Source organism: Eublepharis macularius, chromosome 18, assembly GCF_028583425.1.
Source record: "Eublepharis macularius isolate TG4126 chromosome 18, MPM_Emac_v1.0, whole genome shotgun sequence".
Classification (NCBI taxonomy): Eukaryota; Metazoa; Chordata; class Lepidosauria; order Squamata; family Eublepharidae; genus Eublepharis; species Eublepharis macularius.
Genome location: NC_072807.1, coordinates 9,031,339 through 9,046,494, shown reverse-complemented (window position 1 = coordinate 9,046,494; position 15,156 = coordinate 9,031,339). Strand labels below are relative to the sequence as shown.

Genomic DNA, 15,156 nt, shown 5'->3' with positions numbered 1-15,156 from the left:
ACGAAACTCATGAAAGCTCCTACCTTATCAAAATGTTGTTAAGTCTTACAGGTGCTACTGGACTCTTGTTCTTTTCTACTGCTACAGACAGACTAACATGGCTACCCATCTTGATAAGATACAGTTATTCATATTAAATATGTAACTATAAGCTTCTAAATTACCGGAATTCCTTTGTGCGTGTGGTGTTGCTTCTCCCCACCACCGCTGAACCTTAGTATTTCTGGTGTCTCTGGAATGAAGGGAAGGGGTTCCCCCTCTGCTTTCTTGTTCTCTACACAACATGAGGCACAGGAGCTCAAGTATGAGAGACTGCCAAGGCCCCTGGAGGACAGCAAGTTGGCCACAGAGAAACGGGCTTACAATTGGCACCACGCCAACTATTGCCAGCTTGAACTTCTCCCGGCAGCTGCTGTGGTGGTGGTGGTGGTGGTGGTTTCCCTCTCTTCTCTTTGCCAGCTGCCCAGGTGCTGGGATGAGAGTGAGGAGGCTGCAGAACAGGGGGCAGCTGGAAAGGACGGGCCCTTCCATCCTGGCTCAGGGAGGCTTGCCACTTACCCATCTGCCAGTACTTTCAGTATTTCAGCACGGGAACCCCTAAGCAGTCGTAAGCACTACCAGGCTTCCTGGAAGATGGGAGTGGAAACCACACTGGGATACAGTGCTTAGAAGAGCCACGGCTGACATGTCAAAGAGCCTGAGCCTCCGAGTTTGACTGCACTGGAGAGTTCAAATAAGACCTCTAAGAAAAGCGCTCAACGGTTCCAAGCCTTCCCACCATGATGACTATGTTTTTCCTTAAGGCGTTCATAGCCAGCTTTTCTACTTTCCAAAAATGTCGCCTATATGCAGGCACACAAATGAGGTTTGAACGCAGAGCCCTGTTCACCTTCCCAAGGGCTTATGCACAGCAGACACACAGATCAGCGCCCGCGGAATGTTTCAATGTTGAGTTCTAGCCAACCCCTTTTTGTCTGCAAGTCTCCCATGGCTGTCTTTGCTTAACGCTATCAGGGGTGCTGCAGCCTCCTCTGATTCTACTCTCTCTCCCCCAAAATAAAGTGTTGTTCATGATCTCTGCCTGTTGTGCTGCTCCAAGTATAGGAAACCTGGCATCTCCTCATGAATGTTATTTATTTATTTAAAATAATTTGGTGGCTAATGTGCTCACAACTTCATTAAAACTCCAAAATATAATAATGCTCCAATACATTGCCCTAGACTGACCAGTTTTCTAAAAAAGTTAGCTGAATCAGAGGATCAACCCTAAAAACCCACACCTCCCGCACTGCCTTTTTTCACAAGCGGCCTGGCATCCCACCACCCAACTGGCGTTGGCACCGACAGCCCGTCTTGAGCCAGCGGCTGCAAGGGTCACGCCTAATTGCTAACAAGACAGGACACTGGCACCCACTCACTCTCGTCCATTCTGACATGGCCAGGGGGGCTCGTTCTGGCTGACATAACACTGAAAGAATTACCTCAGAGATGAGGGTCCAAACCAGCCTCCGTGCCAGCATCACTGTAATAAATGCTGCCAGGTGGTAATCAATTAGGTGGAAATTCTGAAGGAGGAAAGAAGAAGAGGGGTTTTTTTTCATTAAGGCAAGGCAGGAGCTGCTGAGCTGATGCAACAGACATACGGAAGCGCTTATGGGGAGATTTAAGAATCAAAGGGTTGGAAGTGGCTTCCAAGGTCGTCTAGTCCAACCCCCTGCACAATGCAGGAAATTCACAGCTACCTCCCCTCCCCACACCCCCAGTGACCCCTGCTCCATGCCATACCCAGAAGATGGCAAAACACCTCCAGGATCCCTAGCCAAACTGGCCTGGGGAAAATTGCTACCTGACCCAAAGTGATGATCAGCCTCACCCTGGACATGTAAGAAGAGGCAACGAGAACTAAGCACTGGTGTAACCCTTCCGGGCCTCCCTCTCATGATCTGCCTACGTTCACAGAATCAGCATTGCTGTCAGATGGCCATCAAGCCTCTGCTTTAAAACCTCCAAAGAAGGAGAGCCCACCACCTCCCGAGGAAGCCTGTTCCACTGAGGGACCGTTCTAACTACTAGGAAGAGACATCGGAACATTCCCATCTCTGCAACGGAGTCACGGAAGAGAAGTGGACATATTAAGCATGTGGGAGCTGTGTGTGTGTGTGTGTGTGTGTGTGTGAGTGAGTGAGAGAGAGAGAGAGAGAGAGAGAGAGAGAGAGAGAGAGAATGAAAAAGCCTCACTGGGTAAATGTCACTTAGAAAATCTAGAAAGATGGTTTTTTAGCATGCCTTTAACTCCTGTTCCCTTCGACTTCTTTCTGAATATCCCTCCTCTGAAAAAGGAAAAGGCGTATTTCTCCATGAAAGCCCTTTATCTCATCCAATGGAAGTGTGCAGACATTTAATCCAATTGGTTCCAGAGGATCAAGACCACGCTCTTACTCTGCTCCCTCTTACGTGCACATCTTTTGTACGGGGCAAACAACTACAGAACTCAATGTGAGTGCTGCATCGATCATTTGCACAAGGCTCAGAGCGTACTATTCTTAGATTCATGTGTAAGCTACAATGGGGGGGGGAGACACACATATGGGTGCAGACTTCAGCTGAGAAACCTTTACTCTCTAATGAAGGCTTGAATTGAATGGCCTGTTCCCCCCTCCCTTTGCCCACCCCTGTGTATTACTGGCAGGGATGGGTTGTAAGGTTGCTGTCTGGGGATGGTGTTTTATGGAAATTCTGTGGTCTTATTGGGAATCTTAATGTAATTATATGTTTTATTGCTATAACCTGCCCTGAGCCCATTCGTGAGGAGAGCGGGATAGAAGTCAAATATATAAATAAATAATAAAAATAAAGATGCCTTTTTATTATGGTTGCAAAAATATGCTTAAAATGAGGAGGATAATTCCTGCTGAATAATAATATTTGATTTATATACTGCCCTTCAAGGCAACTTCACACCCACTCATAGTTGGTTACAAAGTATGTTACTATTATCCCCACAACAAACACTCTGTGAGATGAGTGGGGCTGAGAGAGCTCTGAGAGAGCTGTGACTGACCCAAGGTCACCCAGCAGGCTTCAAGCAGAGGAGTGAGGAATCAAACCCAGTTCTCCAGATTAGAGTCCCGCTGCTCTTAACCACTACACCAAACTGGCTATCCTAAATAAAAACTGGGAGAATGAAAGAGCTGGCCAAGGAGGTTGTCCTTCCTCTGAGAGGAAAAACAGCTACTCAGCCTTTTCACACATGAGCCTATGGGAGCACTGCTCCTGCATCCAAAGACCTTTCAGAGGGGAGATGAGAGTAGGAAAAAATGCAGGAAAAAAGTGCCTGTTCTGCCTTGGGAAGAGTGCAAACAGAAAAGTTAGGAACTGCCTCAGAAAAGGGGGCAGACAATTCCGTGCGTATATCTGCCTAGCATTGTGGCAGAGTAGTTTAACTCCACCTCTGGAGTTGTGAGGCCTGTCTCTGGTGATGAGCAGACAAGGTAACTTCAAGATTTAAAGAGCAAGAGTCCAGTAACACCTATAAGACTAACAAAATTAGTGGTAGGCTATGAGCTTTTGTGAGTCACAGATAGCTAGCTGGACTCTTGCACTTTTCTACTGCTACAGACAGACTAACACGGCTACCCATGTTGATCTATCTTCAAGATTTAAAGAGAATTCACCACATAGTCTGTACTTACATAATAATTCTGTTATTTTATTAAGCCACCTGTTTCAGTGATCTCTGTACTCTTCATGCTCCATACAAAAGTTACCTCAGAGCAGCGACCCTGGCCTTTACACTTGCTACCCTACGGACATCTTGAAATGGAGGGGAATGTTTGTATCTGAAAACCAACTGTTCTCCAAATTCTTAAGAGGCAGTGTGAGTCCTCTTGTTTTCAAAGAAAGAAAGAGCCTGTCACAGCCGCCAAAGACGGAATCTCACCAGTGATGTGCAGGAAGCAGGGTGGTTGTATGGGTACCACCAGACTGTCTTGTAGATATTGATATATTGAATAAAAAGTGCCACCAGCAAGTAGATGAAAAAGAGGAACTCAAAGAGAAGGTTCCCGTCCACAGGCAGCTCGGGGATTCGGCAATGCCGCACTGGCTCAGGGGTGATCAAGGCTGTGATCGGAGGAGCAGACAAGCTGATCGCGCTGCCATTCCTGAAACAGACAGACAGCAGTCACTTTGGGCGGGCTATTTCATACTATTTTTTATACAGCCTATCATAGTTAGCACATTTTAGCTGCTTTACCCACATTATCTTAAGTGGTCTTTAACAGTAACTTGGTAAAGTAGGTCAGCTGCACATACAGAGATTATGCCAAATAAGGGGGTCATCCGGCAGTCTCATGGCACAGGGGAGATTCGAACCAGGGGCTTCTGAATTCACAGCTGAGTCACTACCCCACGCAAGGCGGCAGCAAGGGTCTAACCCCTGGAAAGAAGCAAGCACCTGCATCTCAGCACCGGCCAACTGTGGTGTCATCCATGGACTATATATTTGAAAATTTATAGAAAGATCACCTTAGAAAAAACTGTAAGTGCTTATTTGGGGGGAGGGCCCTGTTGAAGTCTAGTTTTCTGATTAGGCTCTCCTGGTCATGACAACATGACACCCACTCAGAGCGGTTTACAAAGTGTGTTATTATTAACCCACAACAATCCCCCTGTGAGGTGGGTGGGGTTGAGAGAACTCTGAAAGAGCTGTGACTGACCCAAGGTCACTCAGCTGCCTTCAAGCGAAGGAGTGGGGAATCAACCCAGCTCTCTAGATTAGAGTCCTGCCACTCTTAACCACTACACATAAACCAGACAAGACAACACCTCAGTTTCCAAAAGCAAACACTAAGAGTCATAACAGCAGCCAGGCTGGATCAGACCAACAGCTCATTCACAGCAGCCAATCAGAAGCCCTACATGCAGGGAGAAGAGCCCTAACCGTACCCCCTTCTTGTTACCCCCCAACACACTGGTCTTCAGAGGGTTTACTGCCTCCAAACATGGAGGTTCCCTTTAGTCATCATGGCTAACGGCCACTGATAGCCCTATCCTGCATGGATCTGTCTAACCCCCTTCTAAAGCCAACTAAACTAGCAGCTCTCACTATGACTAGTAAAAACGGATTTCACAAGTTAATGATTCTCTGAGAGAAATGAATCTTTTTTTTCTCTCTACAGGACCCCCTGCCCACCCTTACCACCTGTGGGCCCAGGCTGCACCTATTCACAAGGGTTAATGAAGCTAGGACTGCTGCTTCCCAGACTTAGGCCCACAAATTTAAGCCTTGCCTTCACCTGTTTCTCAGACCAGTGCCGTTGCCACAGTTCCCACCAACCAATGTCTGGAGAGAAGGTAAAGCAGAACGGCTTAGCTGCTGCCGGCTGGGTCCCCTCCTTCCACCGGGCATGACCAGGAACCAGCCCACTTCTTCTGCCTCTGGCAGGCTTTGCTCAGAGTCTTAGAGAACTGCCCCAAAGACTTCCCAGCTCTGCAAAATAAAAGGGGGAAAATGGAGCATCATTTAACAGAATTACGCCTGGGATATCACCTAAAGCGAAGCAAAGGATTAAGCCTCACCCATAACCAGTCACCAGTTAGCCAAGGATTGGCAGGAGGCTACTGTTTCTAGGCTGAGTTGCCTATTTCCTCCTGGCTCCTTCAGTTGGGACATTCAGCAACATACAAACTGCATTTGTGTGATTTTAGTTTTGGATTAGAGTGGGCGGCTGGGTAATAGAAAGAGGTTTTAGGTTTGTGCCCTCTCCATTTCAGATGTTCTTTAGTGTGAGCTTTTATCCACCTACTAATCCATTCCAACAGCTGTGGACAGCTGGGCTGCCACTTCCTGTTTTTCAGCCTTGGTATTATTGCTTAATGCCAGGTTTGTGAAGTGCAGGTCTGCAATCCTAGGCTTGCCAACAGGCCTGAAGAAAGATGTCCTGTTCCTTTACTCAAGACTTAATAAATGGAAATGGGCAGCTGAATCTTTTCATGACGTGGAGGTAAAAAAAAAAATCACTGGGTAAATAACACCCCCCCTCCTCCGATCTGGATAGCCCAAGAGAGCCTGATCTCGTCAGATCTCAGAAGCTAAACATGGTCAGCTTTGGTTAGCAATTCGATAGGAAAGCTCCAACAAAGACCAGGGTTGCAGAGGCAGGCAATCTCTTGCCATGAAAACCCCACCAGGGGTTGCTATCAGTCAGCTTTGAGGGCACTCTCCACCACCAAATAACACTCCATTAAACCTATTTTAAAGAGACAAGACCCATGGCCAGACAGTGAGAAGCATGCAGAGCAGACATGTTGGGTTGAAACCTGGCTGGAAGGTTTTAGTGATCCTTCATTGTCTCTGCACCAGGCGTGGGTGGTTTGTGGCCCTTCATCAACCTCAAACAGGGACTGAGAGGCAGAATTGTGCTTTTCTCCCACAAATTCCCAGCACACATCTTAAGAGTGTACATATTTTGCACTGGGCACCAGATAAAAGTTAGGACTTTTGGGTTGTCATCTTCCTAGTTTAACAGGAGGTACCCCAACTGAGCTGGCCATGGTGGTCTTGATTTTACTGTTGGACTGCTAGTCTTTGATGATCTCAATATCCATGCCAAGGTCCCCTCATCAATCTGTGCTCATGTCTCATGACCACCATGGGATTATCTCAAGTTGTACTGGGCGCACAGCATACGAAAAAGGGCACACACTGGATTTATTAATCTGCTTTGGGGAGTCTTTTGGCAATCTGTTACAGGGCTGAGTCTCACATTTCCCTTCCACAAGGGTAGGGGGCTAATTAGGATGGAATGGTCTCAGGCATGTATAGATCGTATTTATTTTAAAAGCTTCTGCTTCCACTTTTCCTAGAAAATGTTCAATCATTATTTTATTTTATTTATTATAAAATACAGTACAACAAATTCACACTATAAATCTCTCAAAAAATCTTAAATCCAAACAAGAAGAAACAATAGAACACAGACGGGAAGGCTGCACTGTAAGGAAGTGGTCTCAAGGAAATGCATCAGTAAAGAGATAGTTTAATAAGTTAATCTCAGAATTACTTATACTCTGTTGCAGCATTTCTTCAGCTCTGTATTGGATTTCTGCTGGTTTTACATCGGCTGGTTTGAGAATTTGCATTGATATACCCTGTTTATTGAAATGTCCTTGAAACAGACTGTACTAGCTCATACTGTGTAATCTGCCTTGAGTCTCAGTGAGAAAGGCAAACTTTAAATAATGCAAATAAACTCCTTTGCTTTAAAAGGTACTAAACAGTTACCCTTATCAGGCAACTGTTTAGCAAGAGAAAAACTCCAGTGGAAAATGGGCCAGCTGGCCACCCTAACTCTCCTCCCTGACATCTGAGGCAATTTATTGTCGTTTATTTTATTTACTTTATTTATACACACACTTCCTACTCAATGGAGACCCAAAGCAGTTTACGTAGTTCTCCTCTCCTCTAGTTTATCCTCACAATGACCCTGAGCGGTAGATTAGGCCGAGCATGTGTGACTGGCCCAAGGTCACCTAGCAAGCTTCCATGGCAGAGTGAGGATTCGAACCTGGGTCTTCCGGATTCTAGCAAGATACTTTAACTACTACACCACACTGGCTCTCATCATGCTGTTACATATCAGAAGATTGTCCTCCCAAGACTTCAGGCGTGCAACTACTACAAGCTCAAACTTTAGTACCCTAAAGGCAGGCAAACATTAGTAACTTGCAACGGGATGACAGTTGCTATAATTCTGTTAAAATCAATAGATGCTAACAGCTTATTTCTGTGGTGTACCTTCTGATATTAAACAAAATTTATATCCTGACCCTTCAGTACTAAAAATCTCAGATTCAGGATCACTTGCCAATTTCTCATTCTTTCTGAGGTCCCTGAAGAAAATGGAGTGCATACTCAAGAATCTTGCAGCTGATAGATTGGATTTCATAGCCCAAACAGAATCCAGGTGTTGTGTGTTGCATTCACTGTCCTTTGCTGACTGTCTAGAAGGGACCTGTAGGCAGGCCACTGCAGAAACTCTGCAGCCTAACTGTACTGCACAATATCCTTTAATCACTAGTCTGTGGGGGTAAACTCTGTGTTTCCCCAGGGCCTTTCAGTAAATGAGTCTCTAGGTTGGGATTGTAAACTTATAGACTCTGATTTTGCCAAGCTTAGCTCTGAACTTGGATCGCTTATGGTCTGAACTTGAGCAGAACTCCTTGGGAGTGAAAGGTATGGCCTTTAGGTAGGAAGCCCTCTTTTTTAACCTTGTAGCAAAGCTTTTCTCTTGCCCTTTGTGTCTCATTGAATATATTATTTTAGATTTTCCCTAAAGAGCTTACTCCCTAAAAAAGGAGTTGAGTCTAAGTTAACCTCTGACGAGGTCTCTGCACCTCTACTCCTAAACATTTAGATTCCTTCTGGGGCCAACAATGGCTGATACCATCAACCAGGAGATTAAGTGCAACCATTCAAGACTTGTGTCCAGCACAAAGGAAGCCAAAGGGGTCAATTTGACATTCTGAAGTCTCGTTCCTGGCTGGCTGGCTGGCACAGCCTCCATTAACGTACGTGACCAGAAGAAGGCAGCACGAATAACCAGGGATGGGGCTGAAGAAGTTCTTCTTAGTAAGAAGGCTTAAGAAGCGCGTGCCCCCTTCAACTCACATTAATCTTTCCTGACTGCAAGGAAACATTTGCATCTTTGAAACAAGTGCTGCCACTAGAGCAGCCACCACCAGGACTTATCTAGAGCAGCACTGAAGAAAGATTAACTTTTTCCCCATAACCTTTACTGGGTCTGTTGGATACTGGGGAAATGACAGAGAAGAGGGCCGGTGACCCAATCCTCCTCTATCTTATCCCCCCCTCTTCTGAAGGTTCTAGCACCTCCAGCGCTTTAGAAATTAAGAGCAGCCATTTTTCAGGAGCAAACAGCTGGTCAGGCTATTTTGGTTTTCATCAGTTCAGAGTCCAACGCTCCTCTCTTCTCCTTATTTGATCATCTGTCAGGCTCTCAAGAACAAATCTGTAATCCAAGCAACAGAGGAGATGATCCACAGGATGTCAATGATGGGGCAAACTTCTTTGATGACTGTTGCAGAGCAGAAGGGCTACTTGTCTTTGCTACGCCCAGGTCTTTCTACTTAAGCCCCCTTTTAGGACTACAGCAGGCGGGAAAGAAAGAGGAACATGCACTCATCCATTTGTTCTTTCTCCCACTAAGTCATGGGACCTTGAAGCCAGGCCTGTACACTCAAAGTTAAGCAGCAGCTCCAAGTGCAACAACCTTCTCTCCAGAGGCCTTATCCACCTTCTACGGCTTTACAGAGTTGACCAGCCATGGGTTGGTTGGATTCACAGCCCAGGTTGGGGCTCTTTTCCGGCTCCAAAATGATCTTCCAGTGAATCTCCAGGGCTCGTCTCAGCCTCCAAAAGAGGCAGTGTGGCATGTTCCCAGCTTGGAACTCGGCTGAGCAGTCTGGCGTGGAGCTCTTTTCCTCTCTGCCCAGGCCACGGAAGGATAGCTTGCATATCCTCCCCTGGAGAGGAGCGGGACCAATCCCTCTTCTTCAGCTAGCTACTTTCCCACTGCCTCAACCAAGAAGGGAAGCTGCAGCTGGTGAGCAGCAGAGGACAGCATGAAAAAGAAGAGAAATAAAATAAATTGTGGTGATGAACTTCAGGAAGAGGACGCAGACTGGAAGCTGAGAAAGCAAAAATGGAAGCATCAATGACAGGAATTTGCCCAGAGAGCTTGGATGGAACAGAACTCTCCCAACCAGACTCTGTTCCATCCCTAAGGAGGAAACACACTGAAGGAGAGAGTGGAAATGGGGATTTGAGTAATAAACTCCAGACTAGCTGAGAGGAACCACCCGTCTCTCAGAACTCCCCTCCTCCCCCTCTTAAGAAAGCGATTTCCTCAGGTGGGAAAGGGAGAAAGAGGACCAGTGAAAAAAATTACAACTCTTGCCTTGTTTCTGGCCTCTGTACTATCCTGCACAGGAGGGCAAAGCAACCTGCTTTATCAACTATAAATGCAGCCTTGGTCTACAAAAAAACCCTCACAAGATCAGAGGAGACTGGAGCCTACTTTCTTGTCTGGCTTCTCCATAGTTCTTGGGAGTGGTTCACAGAAAACACTTATTTATACCTGCAAGCACTCTCAACCACATCCAGATACACATTCACAGAAATGTAACATAGGGATGGGACAATCCTAGATTCACCCAAGAGCAAACTTCCACGAATTTTGTTATCATGCAGACTGCTGCTGGCTGCATCTATGGACAGTCAGTTCATTTGAGCATCAGCCCAAAGATTTAGGGATTGTTCGACTGTAGAGGTTTCTTTGTTTTCTTCCTTTAAAAATAACTACATGGTTTAAGACATTGTTTTCATTTGGCAGTTTTCTCTAAACAGAGGAAGAAATCACAGCAGCTATGACCCCACTGCACAGCAGTACAGCCACATAATATTATTTATGTTATTTATAAACATATTCCTGAGCACATGCTTCCAGGCTCAGAATACTCCTTTAATTGCTAGCTTACAAACTTGATTTCAGTCCTGTTTCCGAAGCGAGACCAGTCCTTTAATTCTTGGAAACAAGTGTAACGGACTGCTTATCCGCATCTCAGTACTGCTGGGACTAAAGATTTTATCTTAAAGCCTGAGCAGCTTCCAGACCTTGACTTGAGACCTGAAAACAGCTTTCGCTCCTTTAGAGAAACTGTTTCCCAGTACAAACTAATTTATAGAGTTCTTCTTGCAATACTCTCCCCACTATGAAACAGACACTTGAGAGTTTAATGATTTCTTTTATTAAAATTAACTCTAGTCTTTTTAATAAAACAAAATATCAAAACAAAAATGGTTACTAGGATACAACCTACAAAAATAGAACAGATAAGGGCAACAAGAATCAAGTCTCCTAACATTTCTCAATTAAATCTAAGTTTAAATCATATTTATTATGAAGTGCATTAAAGGTCCCCATAGCACACGTTACAAAGGTGAGTTTCTCACCCAGATCTTCATAAGGTGTCTTTCAGCCAAAACCTTGATCAGCTATCTAGGTTAGCACTTCTATGTTACCTAAAGCAGAAATCTAAGATCTTTTTGTAATAACATAGATAAACTGTGATTGGTTTGAAATTTTCTTAATTATTTGTATTTTCAAACATATGATTTTCTGCCTAGCTAAAAAATTGACACTATGTCCAGCTGCAAGACAAGAGATATAAATCAGTTAAGATTACAGGAAAAGTGAAGTGAGCAGATCATCATCACAGGTCCATTCTACTATTAGAGAACATTTATCTGATACTGTCCACTATTTTTAATTGGCTGTCAAAGATGAAAGAGCACCTGCATAGTTATACAACATGCTAGAAAAAAACTACAGTCAAGTTCATACAGAGTTCACTAGAATACATTGTGTGTCACTAAACAGAATGTGCTCTAATCCATATTTCTGTGACACAAGCACACCACAGGCATCTTCTGGTACAGAAGAATTAACACTGGTCCTACTGCAAAGGTTCTCTGTCTTTATAGAAAATACTAGAAGGGATCTAATGACTTGAGATTACGGAAGAGCTCATCAGCTTCCCAAACATTTGCTGGGAACTACTACTGAATTTAATTAGTCAATTAGAAGGTTAATGAATTCTGATTAGATTTCTGCCGTCTGATGTTTTTGCAGGAAACAAGTTTTTTAGATATTTATACAGACTTTAATGTGGACTGTTTGTGGATCCATGATCTGTAGCAGGGGAAACATTCAGTTTCACACTTGCACATCGTCACTATGCCTCAAATTCATTCTCTGGAAGTAGGAAGAGAGCACAAAAATAAACAGTGTGACAGGAGGCAACTCCACAGCAGCAGAATATCCAAAAACCGACAGACAAGCAACACTGTGGAAAACACAAGGTCCTCAAGAGCCCAAGGCACATCAATCAAGCATTTCGTGTTCACCGTCGTTTGGCAGATCTCTACCATTCTTCAGCACAGCAATTCCACTTGGGATTTTTTTCTCTCTGCACTCTACCCACACCACACAGCAGTTTAATCCAGACAAAGCACCCAATCCTCGCTTCCAGGATAGTAATGCCATCACCCTCAACTTGAGACCAAGAGGCAAATCTCAAGTTGTACCGGGCATTAAACAAAACAGAAGTCGGTCCTGCAAGGCAGGACACTTTGCAGGCTGAACTCCACAAAACAGTTACTGAAGCAGCTACGGCAAATTGGCTGAGGTGATGGATTCAGACTGAAGCACTGGAAACCCAAATAATTCCACAAATATATTAATAACGTTTATTAAAAGATGTACAAGAAAATACAAATCACAGAAATGTGCAAAACAGGAGAAGAAAATAATATGCTAAGTAACTAATAATTATAGTGAAGGCTTTCAGTTCTAAACCAGACGTTCCTTTCAGCCAGAGCACATGCAAACTTCAAAGCCAAAGTATATGGCTTCCACCAGCAAATACCTCAGCAAGAATAGCATCCAGGAATAAAGGTCTGATACCTAACTTAGGATCTGATCCTTGGCAAGGATAGAACTAGAACAAAGGTTCAAGCTTTAAGGCTACTTGCCCGCAATGTGGCCTGACCAGCCAGCCCAGAACAATCAGTGAAGGGCTTAACCTGTGATGACATGCCTCTGCAGAGCGCTATAAATTAATGAGATGGAAAGCGGGTGCAAAAACTCCCTTCAATGTTTTGTCCTTGAAGCTCTCTTATCTTGCATCTGTGGCTGGATCCATCTCACTCCCTTATCTACTGGGGAACTTCCAGTGTCATCTTGACTACACTTTCCCAGAGAAAGCTTTCTTTGCTTCTTACTAGTTTCTAACTAAGCTGAGAAGCCTGAACCAAAGCATTAATAGGCCAAGAAACAGGCTATGCATAATCAGTTTCTTGACATTCCTTACCAATGGTACACTAAACTCAAACTCAAACACTTCTACTTCAGCAAATGTCTGCAGCAAACTGGGATCACCTGCAAGAACAAAACCTTTGTATGGTACCTCTAACAGCTGTGCGAAAGAGAATTCTAGCCCGGAATAGAACTCTTCAACTTCCTGTTTGTGTCTGTTTTTCCTTTATCTTACTCCAGAAAACACTAGGTATGCAGGTGGAGTTATAGGACCTGAAATGTTTTTAAAAAACCCTGTAAATAAATTCCATTAATTCATTCATTAGGGTCCCAATGTATTCTAGAGATTTCTGTAAGATTACTTTGGGTAATTTTCCTATGTAGAAGATACCATCACAGATGCTTGGCTTTGCAGTTCTCAAAACTGTAAATTTGTGTTTATAGAAATGATATGCCTCTTGTTTAAAAACAAAAATGTTTTTTTAAAAAATAAAGAGTTGGGAAAGAGACCTAAATCCTATTGTTCCTCTGAAAACCCATCTACACAGATTCAACTCCTTACTGCTTAAATGTTAAGGTTCAAGAAGTTTAACGAATAGAAGATTGTTTGGGGAGGAATAGATCCAGATAAGGAGGAGAGGTTAGATGCTTAATTTTATTTTGTTACATTATTTGTAGTCTGCCTTTCTCACTGAGCTGAGGAGGGAGGGGCAAGCAGTACAAACGAAAGCCAAATACTCCAGAAGCCTTGAGAGTTTTGTGAGTGTAGCCTGACATTTATCATATTATTCTCTTCCTTGAAGAGAAATAACGGCAGCAGGCTATAAAAGAGACCTACTTTGCGAATATTTTAATGAAGTTCTTCTACATATGGGTAAGGTAGGCATGTGTGCAAAATACAGAGCGCAGCAAAGAAATGCAAGCCTGGTAGCTCAAATGAAACCTTATGAGAAGTGTTCTTTCATGGAAGAAAGTTGTGATGAAGATGACAAAAGGAAAAACAGTGTTGCACTTACCTGTAACTGTTGTTCATCTAGGTCTTCTGTGCAGGCAAACATGGGACTGCGCACATGCAGGCCTGCCAACTTCGGAGATTTCTACAGCTAAGAACCACCACGGGGTGCCCTTGCCTCCCAGCACGCATGCACAGCCGCTTTTCCTGCTGAAAATGGCCTCTAAGAGGCGGGGCGCCCCCGTAGTACCCTCAGTCCTCTTTCGCCGCCGTACCCCAAGGTAAGTACCAAGAGTGTTAGCGGGGAAGGAGGGAGGGTATGTGTGCCTGCACAGAAGACCAAGATGAACAACAGTTACAGGTAAGGGCAACACTGTTTTTCATCTACGGTCTTCCTGTGCAGTCCCACATGGGAGATTACAAAGCTTAATTACCTGGGCGGAGGCAGCGAAGTGTTGCCACAGGAAGATCGATTGCAGGACCGCTGTGCCCACTGCCGTCTTCTTTCTGTCCAGGATGTCAAAGGTGTAGTGCTTGACAAACGTGTCAGCCGAGGCCATCGCCGCTTTGCAGATGTCTTGAATCGGGACACCTCTCAGGAGAGCTGCTGAAGGTGCCTGGGACCTAGTGGAATGAGCATGAACTTCCGAAGGACAAGGTAAGTCTGCTGTCTTATAACCCAATAAGATTGTCTGTACCACCCAACGGGCCAATGTCTGTGGACTGGACTTGCCACCCTTCTTTTGACCTGCCAAACATACAAAAAGGTGAGAATCTACCCTAAAGGACTTAATGCGATCTAAGTAGAAGAGGATCGCCCTACGCATATCTAATGTATGGAGGGCCCTCTCGGCCTCAGTGATTTGATCATGGAAAAATACTGGTAGAGATATCTCCTGGGATAGGTGGAACTTAGAGACCACTTTTGGCAAAAAAAACCCCACCTTAGTCCAGAGGACCACCTTCTCCGCATGGACTTTCAGGTAAGGAGGTTCACAACATAATGCAGCCAACTCACCCACCCCCCTGGCCGATGTAACGGCCACTAGGAACGCCACCTTCATAGAAAAGAAGAGTAGAGGGCAAGTGGCTAATGGTTCAAAGGGCCTAGACATGAGCCTCATCAAAACCAAAGGCAACGACCATTGAGGGACTAAGAGTCTGACCGGGGGAAACAAATTGTTCAAACCCTCCAAAAACAATTTAGACGTATAATGAGAGAAAACCGTCTTACGGTCTACAGGTGGATGAAAAGTGGAAACGGCCGCTAAATACACCTTGATAGATGAATCAGACAACTCCCCT

General features: G+C 44.6%; 1 protein-coding gene across 4 annotated transcripts in view; it reads right to left on the bottom strand.

The window, feature by feature from the left end:
• The window catches only part of TMEM39A (transmembrane protein 39A), a 38,606-nt gene that overhangs the window by 7,170 nt on the left and 16,280 nt on the right, over positions 1-15,156 (bottom strand). For 2 of the 4 annotated variants that reach the window (XM_055002445.1, XM_055002443.1), the window contains 4 exons: positions 9,318-9,623; positions 5,298-5,491; positions 3,941-4,163; positions 1,482-1,565 (listed from right to left, as the gene is read on the bottom strand). In XM_055002445.1, coding sequence (XP_054858420.1) covers positions 1,482-1,565; positions 3,941-4,163; positions 5,298-5,410 — 420 coding nt within the window. In that variant the 5' untranslated portion in view covers positions 5,411-5,491; positions 9,318-9,623. The remainder of the gene's footprint in view (positions 1-1,481; positions 1,566-3,940; positions 4,164-5,297; positions 5,492-9,317; positions 9,624-15,156) is intronic. The other 2 variants (XM_055002444.1, XM_055002442.1) reach the window with 1 other exon arrangement.